Source organism: Gobio gobio (genome assembly GCF_949357685.1).
Source record: "Gobio gobio genome assembly, chromosome: 10".
NCBI classification, from domain to species: domain Eukaryota; kingdom Metazoa; phylum Chordata; class Actinopteri; order Cypriniformes; family Gobionidae; genus Gobio; species Gobio gobio.
This window is the reverse complement of record NC_137116.1, coordinates 17,202,250-17,214,834: the sequence shown is the minus strand read 5'-3', so window position 1 is coordinate 17,214,834 and position 12,585 is coordinate 17,202,250. Positions and strand designations below refer to the sequence as shown.

The 12,585-nt window shown below is 37.3% G+C and overlaps 2 protein-coding genes across 2 annotated transcripts in view; one reads left to right on the top strand and one right to left on the bottom strand.

The window, feature by feature from the left end:
- Positions 1–12,585, top strand: part of mfsd14bb (major facilitator superfamily domain containing 14Bb) — a 669,309-nt gene that overhangs the window by 95,069 nt on the left and 561,655 nt on the right. The window lies entirely within an intron of this gene.
- LOC307132138 (piwi-like protein 1) overlaps positions 11,412–12,585 on the bottom strand; it is a gene marked incomplete at its 3' end in the record, with an annotated part of 14,677 nt that continues 13,503 nt past the window's right edge. The window contains exon 6 of the mRNA XM_079826303.1: positions 11,412–11,419. Within this exon, the coding sequence (XP_079682429.1) occupies positions 11,412–11,419 (8 nt within the window). The remainder of the gene's footprint in view (positions 11,420–12,585) is intronic.

Sequence of the window (12,585 nt, the reverse complement as noted above, 5' to 3'; positions counted from 1 at the left end):
ATTTCTAGAAACCTTTAAATAATCTGCATCATAACAAAACAACAATCACATTGTTGGGTTTACACCCTTCTTTCATTAAGAGTATCAGCAAAATATTGTGTAACCAAATACAGAAATTCAATTGAATTAATGTCCAAAACCATTGTTACATTGTTACAATGTACATTGTTACATTGACAAAATACAAAGTCTCAGAACTCAAAATCAACAAAATTCAAAATCAAATGCATTTTTACAATACACTGATAAAATATTTTTCACTAGGTAAGGATGAGAAATACCCTTTTGATATTTAAATTGGTGAGACAAATAATACCTGATTTAGTAAATCAAAAGAAAGAAACAAAACAAACAATAACTTGAAGAAATTCACAGTAGTAATACAGTCTAGATGTAAAGACATTTTGTGAGGCAGATGAAGATTTGACTTTGTGTGAAAATCAAATTTATGTGACTGAATTTAGCTGTGGCTATGTGTAAATCATGTCCAAACACTGGTGAGGAGGTTTACAATTGTGATGCAAATTTAGCCCTGTTGTAAAACAGGCAGCCAGTATGTGAATGTGAGTATGAGATGTGACCTGGCTCAATTCCTCTCACACCAATGTTTTTGTTAAGGAGCATGATAAAATGCAAAGTTTGGAGTTCTTGAATCCTGCGCTGTGATGAAAACATTCTCATGGTTAATGCAATTGTAATTCACACTGTAGCCACATGGCAATTCTATGCTCCTGTACTGGGTTTAACTGCAGCTATATCGGGAATAGCAGAGTTTCCAATTCGGAGACTAACAAATTCAACATAGACACACATGCAACTTGAAATTGCTGTACAATTCCAGTATTAAAGTTATTCCAATTTACACAAGATACATGGCCTAGAATGCACAGCATCTACAGCCTTTATCCTAAGTGTTTCATAACTTACAGTAAAGCAATCATGTGTTTTAAAGAATAAACTTGACTAGTCTATGTGTATCTTGTAACACAAACAACCATACTGTGTAATCAATGCGCACAATGTGTTATACAATTACAAATTCGAAAATACAGACAGGATCATTGCAATCTGGATGTTTTACTATTAAACTCCTTGCTAAGAGGCTGCTAACCCGCTCGCAAGTGAAGTTAATAGCTGAAGGCCTTGCATGAACACTGCAGTTAGCTCACTGAGAGTCTTACCTGCAAATGAGCGCTGATCTTTTCCCTTAGAAAGTAATTTCCTATTTTTCAGAAAATACGGAGGAGGCCGACCTCGACCCAGCGACCAGCATTTCAAATCGCCATGCCCTATTTTCTGACAAGATCTGCAAAACCTGTTCTTTTGGTCATGGGGTTGCTTGCTAGGTTCTGCTGGAGTATGAGGATAATGACCTTCTAATGCTTGCAAACCATGCGTTCTGGTACACGACACTGCGCTATTCCGTTGCTGCACCCGCTTAAGAACTGAAATAGGCACACTTTCTTGGGCATTTTCTGAACTAAACGTTTCAGATTCATTAGAGCAAGTCACCTCATCTATGAAGTGAACATGCTTTTTAATCCCATCGCTATTAAGCATTATGGGAGGCATGCGCTTTTTAGCATTTAGCTTAGCCTTGAGATCTGCAATGGTTTCTTTGTGCTTTTTACACTTTTCCGTCAGGGCTAACTGCTCAGCTAGTAAGTTATCTAGCTGCGTTTGAAGATCTTGAATCTTTGCCTCAGACTTTTCTGCCTCTTCATTTTTAGAATCCACTTCTTTACATTTCGCATTTATACTTGAAACTAGATGTGTTGTCACATCACGTAGCCTTTTACAACTTATGAAGTTTAACGCCTCAATTATTTCACCATGTTTTGATTTCTTTTGATGTCTGCCATTTAATTCCCAATATCTGAACATTTCATCATCTGAACTTTTAATTCCAATATACTCTTTCTTGAGTTTGGACAAGGTAGGCTCAACTTTTTCACTCCATAAAGCAAACAATATGTCACTAGAAATTTTCCCTTCCATCCCGAGGAGATTATCTGAGTATTCACTGATTGTACAGTAATGGGACTATTGAAGCTATTTAAAACCTTCTAAATTCTGTTTCATGCAATTCCTTCAACCATTAAACAATGAAAACAGACTTACCCAAAGAAGGTCAGCTTTAATCCATTCACAAGATCAACTGTGAAAAAATGTCCTCATTCTTACACAGATCAAAGTAAATTTCAGACAATTCACTGCAAGGGATCCCGGGTTTCGGCACCATCTGTAAGAGTGGACTCCTGTAGATGGTTCAATCTACAGGGTTGCCATTAGACTAAAAAACGTTATCAGAAAGATGGAAGAAAACTGTACATTTCTTGTCTATTTCCACCCACTGCAACTCATACCAACGACGGAGATAAGCGCAGTTACAATAGCAAAATATGTGGGAGAGCGTTGCTATAATATGACTATATTGTATTGCAATAGGGAGCACTTCAAAGTCAATACTAAATCAAAACTAGTTAGCACAGTATTTGTAATAAAAAGGATTTAATGACAAAATCTGGTTATGGTTACACTTAAAATAGTTTCAAAATGGATGAATGAGATGATATACTTATACCATTAATCGTACACAGCATGAATACAATGTTACCTGAGAGAGAGAGAAAGAGGAGAGAGAGTGGGGGAGAGAGAAGAAGAGAGCAAAGACAAGAAGCCCAGATGACTTCAAGAGCCAGAGCAAAAGAGAAGAGAGCCTAGTTTCCCATCTTCTTTTATCTATCCCTTGACCATGTGACCGAAACCAAATGTATTCTTTTAAACTGACCAATCAGATCAAACTCACACATAACATTCAAACTGACCAAACTTCCCCCACTGTAAAAGGTGTGGCACCCCCTGCGGCCTACAGGCCTGCCTTTTGTCCTTCTGTTAAGCAAATGTGTTGACAACAGTAAAGCAAATTTCTTTGTTGGATTTCAAATATCAAATATCTTTGATTATTTTCAATCCTTTCAGTTGTTTGTGTTTTTTAATAGGCTGTTGACTCCCAAAATGTCCCGGATTATCCACATGTGGACAGGCTGGCAGAAAATCTGCTGGCGCTCCGGGGTCACACAGCCGCCCCAACACCATAATAGCTCTTTGGCAGAACCTGGATGACCGGGACAAGAAAGGGGTGGTGAAAGCAGCTCGACACCAAAAGAGATGCTGATTGGACGCTTCAGAGTACCAAAGAGGCTCACTCAAACCCCTGGAGTAGAGAGCACCACCAGATGTGGCCTAACTGTTGCCGTCTGGTGGAGACCGTCTTCATCAGACTTTGCACTGCTCACCCAAAAAGGCAAGGGAGCCCTGTCGAGATGGTCTCTGATCCTGCAAGACTATCGCAGGATAAGGCAGCTTGTACTGGCCAACGGCTCGGTGATGGGAGGAACGTCAATGCAACTGGTGGAGGTTAACCATTTCCAAATGTATACCTTTTTTTGTATATAGCATTGTATATAGTGTGAACAGTTGTTTCAAAAGAGTTCACCATTGGTAATACTTGTGTTCAATAATATTTAACATTTTAACTTTCTATTTCTTGTTTATGAAAACCTATTTATTGATTTTTAAAATGTAACATTTTTAAATTGTTATTTAACATTCATTACCGTTCTATTGGCATAATTGCAAAATAAAAATAAAAAATTGGCAAGTGATTGCATTTTTACTTTCATATAACACTGCAACAATAAAACATGTATATTAAACGATAATTTGTACATTTTCTTATTATTGTAACAGACATTTTTCAGCAAATTGGTTACTATTTAATGGGTTGCATCTTTGTTCATTACAAATAACAGATTTGCAAGTGTCTTGTTTGGATGTAACCTAAAAAAATGCTTAATCAGATCAAAAAATATCACAACATCTAAATAATAGTAATATCACTGTTCCATTGGTCATTTCTTTTTTCTTGAAAGAATATCAAAAAACACAACAAACGAATTACATATGTATATTTTATTAACACTGGGACAGTGTGCATTCAAAAATGCGTTTATTTAATACAATTATAAATAGTACAAAAAGTTGTCTTTAGCTGGATTCGAACCCCTGTCTTGAGCACCTGCAATAGAAAACAGTGTCTAATGTAAATGCGTGATTTTCCCACACGAAGAAACTGGAAAAGGTATCACGACAAGACATATAGGAAGAATATCTCTGAACGTCACATTTCACCCTTTCTTTTCTTCTTCCCCTTCTCATTTTCTTCCCTTCTTCCCGCTTTTTTTGGACTACTGTTCCCCAGCTTTGTCTTCCTCACAAACAAGTGCGTAGTTTTTTAGTTCCGTTTTTTAGCTGGTATAATAAGATTTTCCTATGAAGACTGGACACATTGGTCAGATTAATGGACAGGCATAACATAAAAGTTTATAAACTAAACTTTCCAGGGAAACGACTTGATTAAATGTGAGGTGACAAAAGAAAGAGCGATTTGGATCGGGAGGTGAACTAACAGACTCCATACATAGCCTGAAGATCCAGCTCAATCATTTCCTTCTCAGAGTTTGACCATTGCTGCAATAGCTTATTGTCTATTCCAAAGGAACATGTTTAACATGCAACATTTTAATGATATTCTGCTGAAATTAACGAAATGACTTGAAAAAAGATTCGTTAATTTTGCTGAACGAGATTCAAAGATCCGAGTCAGTAAAACGATCCGAACTTCCCACTACTAACCGGAATCGGCCCAACTGTTCTTGCTATCTTTTTTGTTGTTGTTCTTGCTATCTGTCTCTGTGTGTGTGAGCACTGCTAATTCTTTAATATTGAGAAATATTTATCGGTGCGTCCCAATTCGCTCTCCGTCCTAAATAATACACGAACATAAAATGAGTAACTTACGTCCCAAACCGTTGTTGAAACGAGTATTCCAAAGATACCCGGATTGTCCACTGTTTCTGGGTAGATTTCGAAGTGCAGATCCGTGCAAACTCTAACGGCTGATGTTGAACGATTCGATTAGAACTACAAACGCGGATAAAAAGTGTTAAAAAACTACAAACATGGCAAAGATGTGCGGATGCGACGGTTAAGAGGTTGGGGTTTGAGTGAAAAATATTCAATATTCAAATTGTAAACACACTAGAGCATTAAAGACCCACCAATGGCAGATCAACAACGACACGGTAGGAAATTAAATTAAATTGAATGTGGAGGATTTGAACTGTGACAAGATGATTGACAGGGCAGGTTAAATGGTGAAGGGATGCACTTAACTAGAGTTAAAGATGAAGTATATGTCCCAAAGCTTGCTCTTCTGCTACACACTTAAAAGGCCGTTCTTTTTATTGACAAAAAGAGTACATATAGGCCACATTTAGGTCGTAGTATAAGCGCGTGTATATCTTTATGGTTCAAATCCAAACAAACATTGGAATGCGTTCCATCCGTGACGTCACAGTGGAGGAGGCTTAAGGCTGTTCATTCTGATCATTCTGGACTGTTCATTTATCAGCGCCTGCACGACTTCACGCATCTTTTACCTACAGCTCTCGATCAGTTTGCAATTAATTGTTCATCTCAGTTTCCAAAATGGACAAAGGAGACAAAATGATGGTAAGAAGGCTTTCATACTATAGACCCTTTTCACATTTCTGGGTTTCTCAGAGAGGAAGTCATCATAGTTGGGTTAAACATGATCAAACACTAGATTTCCTCAAAAGTGAAATTGTAAAATGTAAATAACTTGCATCCTAATATTTTTAATGATATTTATATAAGCACACACACAAGTGAATATTAATGAATACAAGCAAATAGGTAATAACAGCAGGACTGGTGTTGAGCTCCAGGTAGGGCTGGGACGGTATGGATTTTTTCTTACTGCGGTTGAAAAGCAAGAAATTCCTGCGGTTCAACGGTAAACCGCTTTAAACGGCTCCCGCTCGACTTTAGCACACAGCCGCTCACACACACACCAGCGCTGGCAATTGAACATAATAAGGAACATGTTTATTTTACATTTTACAAATTTATATATCTATATATAAATTTTATATATTACTTATTATTTCTATTACATATTTTTACATATTTATATTAATTTATATATCTCGTGTGCGCTTTTGTGTCAGTGGTTCAAATATTTAACGAAGGCTATTTAATTTAACAAAGTGTCGCACACTACTGTGATTGTAAGCCTGCCAGACGGATATCTTTTTCGATTGCCTTTTAATGAAATTGGAATTTCAGAATCACAAAGCCTACTTATATTTAATGGCCTACAATAGATTATTTATTGATTATATTGAATGAAATTTCGCAGGCCCAGCTTATTTGTAGTCAATCTTTCCCAAACAGAGTTGGAAGAGAGTTTAAACTTACCAGTACTAAGGGTTGCTGAGGCAGCTCCAGCTCAGTTTGCTCTTTCTGAAGCCGTTGTTTTTTTTTTTCAAGTATTGGAAGAATGGAGTATATAGAAGACAATGCTTCATCAGGGCCAACAGGGTGCATGCTTTTCGTTCGGGCATGGGTTCGATATACCAACCACATCCACCAACAACCCCGAAACCAGAACGCGCTTTGGCGAAGGTAAGAAGGCTTTCATACTATAGACCCTTTTCACATTTCTGGGTTTCTCAGAGAGGAAGTCATCATCGTTGGGTTAACTATTAAAGGGGGGAGAAATGCTGTTTCATGCATACTGAGATTTTTACACTGTTAAAGACTTGGATTCCCATCCTAAACATGAACAAAGTTTAAAAAAAAAATGTTTGATGGAGTATTTCTGTGCCAAAAATAGTCCTTCCGGTTTCTCATAAGTTTCGGCCCCCAGCCGCTCGGCTTTTTTCGGAAAGACTCGGTACAGCGTATCTTTCTTTTATAAATATAATAAAACTAAAGACTTTTCAGAGATATGAAAGATGCAATACTACTCTATAGGTACACAAGATTGACATGAGATTGACTGAAAATGAGTGTTTCACCCCCCCTTTAAAGCTATGAATGAGAGAATACATTACATATTTTTGTGTGCCCATTTGCTCAAACAGCAAAAGGAAAACGGCACAATAGTGATTTCACAACTTTCAAAAAGAGGGAAAAATAGAGTGAGATTGATTGCATTTCCTTTCCCTGCTCTCCCTCCATCTCTCACGCGCACACACACGTTTTATGGGGACTTTCCATAGACATAACATTTTTTTTTAATACTGTATAAACTGTATATTTTATCCCCTACACTAACCCTACCCATCACAGGAAACATTCTGCATTTTTACATTTTCAAAAAACATCACTTAGTCTGATTTATAAGATGCTTTCCTTACGGGGACCAAAAAATGTGGGGACAAGGATTTCGGATATTGCCATCTTTGTGGGTACATTTTGTCCCCATTTTGCCAACCACCACACACACACACATACATACACACACACACACACACACACACACAGACACACACACACACACACACACAAGGTGCGTTCCATTCGACCGTAAGTCACGGTTGCCAACTCTCACACATTTGGCGTGACACACACGCTTTCAGGCTCTCACGCTCTCACTCTGCCCCAGTAAATCTCACGCCAAACCTGCTTTTGATATGAAACAAAGTCTAAGATTTTAAGTTTTGATACGAAATTCAAACAATAAATAGCGTTTTGGCACAGTTGATGTGGCATAACCGTTAAAGCCAGAGCCGTTGCGACATGCTCTCATCTCCCGGCGTCAAACATAGTCACTTTTATATTTACAGGATCATTTTATTATGGAGAGTGATTGAGATGCAACGTTGTGAACATTAATGTTAATATTCTTCTTGCATTTAGCCCTCAGTTATTACTTACTCATTGGTCACACTCATAAGTTACTCATTGGTGGTCAAATGTGACCATACACCTTAACTATTTTTCAAATAAATAAATGTTTTATATTTTAGTTCAATAATATTTATTGAATATTTTGAGGAGATCTTTTGGTACTAAAGACTATTTGTGCAGTAATTATGCACAAAATATCCACTTAAAGTATTTATTATGTATATTACAATTAGTGTAATAATTAAGGTTAAAATAGATCATTCCAATGCAAAGAGGCAAATTAGAGTCATTTTGTGGCTGGAAAATGAATAATTTTGGCTCTTTAATAAATATTCATGGCCTATATAGTCTAGACTCTAGTTGCTCAAAAGTATTGCAAGTCATAACTGCTTACCTATTACTTATTTAGACATGATCAAACACTAGATTTCCTTAAAAGTGAAATTGAAAAATGTAAATAACTTGCATCCTAATATTTTTAATGATATTAATATAAGCACACACACAAGTGAATATTAATGAATGCAAGCAAATAGGTAATAACAGCAGGACTGGTGTTGAGCTCCAGCCTCCAGGGTCACATATGAAATATCTACCGCTTGTAAATTGTGTGCATTAGGTTTTTCATTTGTGTGCAGCATGTGTACTCTTCTAACCTTTCTCTCTTTTCTTTTCTCAGAGTTATAAACAGGAGAGGGAGCACGTGCAAAAAATGTGTGACGAATTTGTTTTTAAATTTGCGGAAGTGTATCACAGACGTCCTGAAATTTATGAACAGGAGGCGGAGAAAAAGCCATTAAAATTAGAGATGAGAAAATTGGTAAATACACACATACATTTACAAAGACAGAAAGACACACTGATGTGTTCTGTGCAGTTCTGTCTCTTAAGATCACTGACTCTTCATGTGTTCTACAGGAGAAGGAGATTGTTATAAGTTCCATCTCATATGCCGAGCTTGCGAACTGGGTCAAAAACGTTTTTGCCCTCGTCATGGAGAGGAGGCATGCAGATATAAAGGACCCCATTAAACAGCTGGAAGTGGTGAATAATGCTCAAATAATTCTGGAAATCTTGAAAGAATATGTATTTGTTGTTGATATGATTTTTAAAATGGAAATAAGGTTCAGTAAAGTCCTAAAGTCAGCAGAGCAATGCGTGATAAAATGCAACACGTTTTTTTCACAACTGCTTTTTTGTAATTCTCCGTCCAGATTCGGGACTACTTTCTCCTCGAGGACGAGCTGCAGAAGACATCAGACCTCCAGAAGATCGATTTTTTTCATTGTCGAAAAAGTGAAAGGTCAGCACAATTGTGCACATTGGGCATGACAGTACTATGGATGTTCTTCTGTCTTTGCATATGTATAACGGTGTAACGATGCACTCGTGTCATGATTCGATACAAATCCTGATACTAAACTCCTGATGCGATATTTATCACCATATTTTAAGCACTGATCTGCCCCAAACTTCACATGTTTGATAAGAGTCCTGGCCTGAAGACATCTACATGCCAATATTAGTTAGTCATAGCGCCGCCTGCTGGCAACAAGAAATGTCATGTTGTATACTGTAATTCCCTCCCAGAAACACATTAAAATATGCCGTCAATTCCCAAACATGCTAGAAACACATTAATGGCTACGTGCTAATGTATGCGATTTACGCCACGAAACAGGAAGTTGCTGTAACTCAGGCATACAATGTCCGAACTGCCCCAAACTTCACATGTTTGATAATAGTACTGGCCTGAAGACAGGATCTACATGCCAATATTCAGTTATAGTCATAGCTCCACCTTCTGGTGGCACATTGAAGTGAGTTTGCCATATTTATCCTATATTTACCCGCTTAAATGCATGTCGCCCACTATTCACTGTGGCCACCGGGTGGCGGTGCATGTGCGAGGGCCCTTTCATCGCTGCTTGCAGACTGAATTATTATTATTTAAATAATAGTATTTGATATTATATTATTATCAGGACAAATATTCCCCCATTGCATTACTATACTTTGTTTTCAATGTCACTGAAATGTTCATCTACGCGCACTCCTGCTGTTAGTGCACTAAACATAAGAATAAACCAGTCATAGTTCTGATCACAAGAAAGCGTGTCTAAATGACTATTCTCAAACTGTAAATGTTCTACATCTTCTCACTCTCGTGTTGTTTTAGCACATCATGCAAGCAATAAACGTCCGTGTTTACTACAGTAAATCTGTTCATCAAAGAAAAGCAATAGAGTCTCTTCAGAAGACTTTGATTATTTTGATGATGCCTTTTAAGTTTGAGAGGAATGGACTTTAAATGGAGGGACAGAAATCTTTCTCTGGTTTCTTGAAAAATATCTTGAAAATCTTACAGGTTTGAAACAACATGAGGATGAGTAGATGATGACAGAATTTACATTTTTGGGTAAATGATACCCTATAAACACAGTAAGCTGAGCCTTGGATAAAACAACTCAATAACGCAAATCATATCGTTTACATCAACAATACATATAGTCACATTTTTATATCACGATATATATATCTCGATATACGATGTATCGTTACACCCCTAATGTATGGTGTTGCATATGCACAGTGAAGATACTGCTTCTGATAACATGAATCATCTCTGTTACTGTTTCAGTGATGAAGAAGAGGAAGAAGAGGAGAAAGACCCTTTCATGATAGATGAAAGTCTGCTTAAATTTTACAAGGACTGCTTGGGAGGCTTTGAAAAAGTAGATGGCCGATACGAGCCGAAAATGATGTATGTTTCTTGTGCACAACCATGTGTTTGATTTCTACACACTCTCAATCTGTGGGAAGTCTGGGAACTGAAGACAGTAACAGTGTTTGACCATCTTTTTGTCTTGTGTGTTTTTGTGCAGAGAGGAGAAGCTAGACGGAGTAAGAGAGCAGTTTAAGCTCATTCGCAAACAGAGGGAGGAGAACATTGAGGCCATAAAGACAATGAATAGGAAAATTGAATATTTGCACACGTGCAAATATGATTCATCCGTTGTTGAGACGGTAAGCACATCGTGTCCCATCTTAAGCAGTCGCAGCCCCACACACACATCCAAATGTATTAGAAGACTGTACGGCTGATCTCATCGTTTTACTTTTGCCTCACCAGAACACAGAGTTATATAAGAAGCTCTTACACTTTTTCAAAAAGACCAGAGACTCTTCCTGCAGCCTTCCCGATCCGCGCATAATTATGAAGGAGTTAGGAGAGTGGATTGTAGAAAGGGTGGAAAGCACACCGCTGCTGAAACGGCGCGAGCTGAGAAAGGAGCTTTTTTATGCATATTCTCTGATGTAAGATATAAAAATGCATGTTTTCATGACACAGTGATAAAGCTACTGTGATGATCATCAGTGGCTGTTATAATTGTATAGTTTGTGTGATCTCTTGATAATCTCCCTCCTTTACAGTTTGAGGGAAACTGACGAAGATGAGTTGGAGGCCCAGCGAGTGGAACGGAGGAAGATCAGACGTGAGAGAGCTCTTGCTCCTCCTACACTGAAAATAGTAAGTGCCACACAGAACCAGCAGTACATACCCCATACTTTGGTCTTGCTCGTCAAATATTGTAACATGGATCCATAGTGTGATGCTAACTTAAAAATCACGTCTCTATTGCAGACCAAAAAAAGACCGATCCTGCCTCCAATCACAAAAAAAGAACCAGTGGGAACCAAGAACCAGGTAGGTAGATCGATAGATAGATAGATAGATAGATAGATAGATAGATAGATAGATAGATAGATAGATAGATAGATAGATAGACAGACAGACAGACAGACAGACAGACAGACAGACAGACAGACAGACAGACAGACAGACAGACAGACAGATAGATAGATAGATAGATAGATAGATAGATAGATAGATAGACAGATAGACAGATAGATAGATAGATACGTAATATTATAGATAGATAGATAGATAGATAGATAGATAGATAGATAGATAGATCGATAGATCGATAGATCGACAGATAGATAGATAGATAGACAGATAGATAGATAGATAGATAGACAGATCGATAGATCGATAGATCGATAGATCGATAGATAGATAGACAGATAGACAGATAGACAGATAGATAGACAGATAGATAGATAGATAGATAGATAGATAGATAGATAGATACATAGATAGACAGACAGATAGATAGACAGATAGACAGACAGATAGATAGATAGATAGACAGATAGACAGATAGATACCATAGTGTGATGCTAACTTAAAAATCACATCTCTATTGCAGACCAAAAAAAGACCGATCCTGCCTCCAATCACAAAAAAAGAACCAGTGGGAACCAAGAACCAGGTAGGTAGATCGATAGATAGATAGATAGATAGATAGATAGATAGATAGATAGATAGATAGATAGATAGATAGATAGATAGATAGATAGATAGATAGATAGATAGATAGATAGATAGACAGACAGATCGATAGATCGATAGATCGATAGATAGACAGATAGACAGACAGATAGATAGATAGATAGATAGATAGATAGATAGATAGATAGATAGATAGATAGATAGATAGATAGACAGATAGACAGACAGATAGACAGATAGATAGACAGATAGATAGATAGATAGATAGATAGATAGATAGATAGATAGATAGATAGATAGACAGATAGACAGACAGACAGATAGATAGATAGATAGATAGATAGATAGATAGATAGATAGACAGATAGACAGATAGATAGATAGACAGATAGACAGATAGATAGATAGATAGATAGATAGATAGATAGATAGATAGATAGATAGAT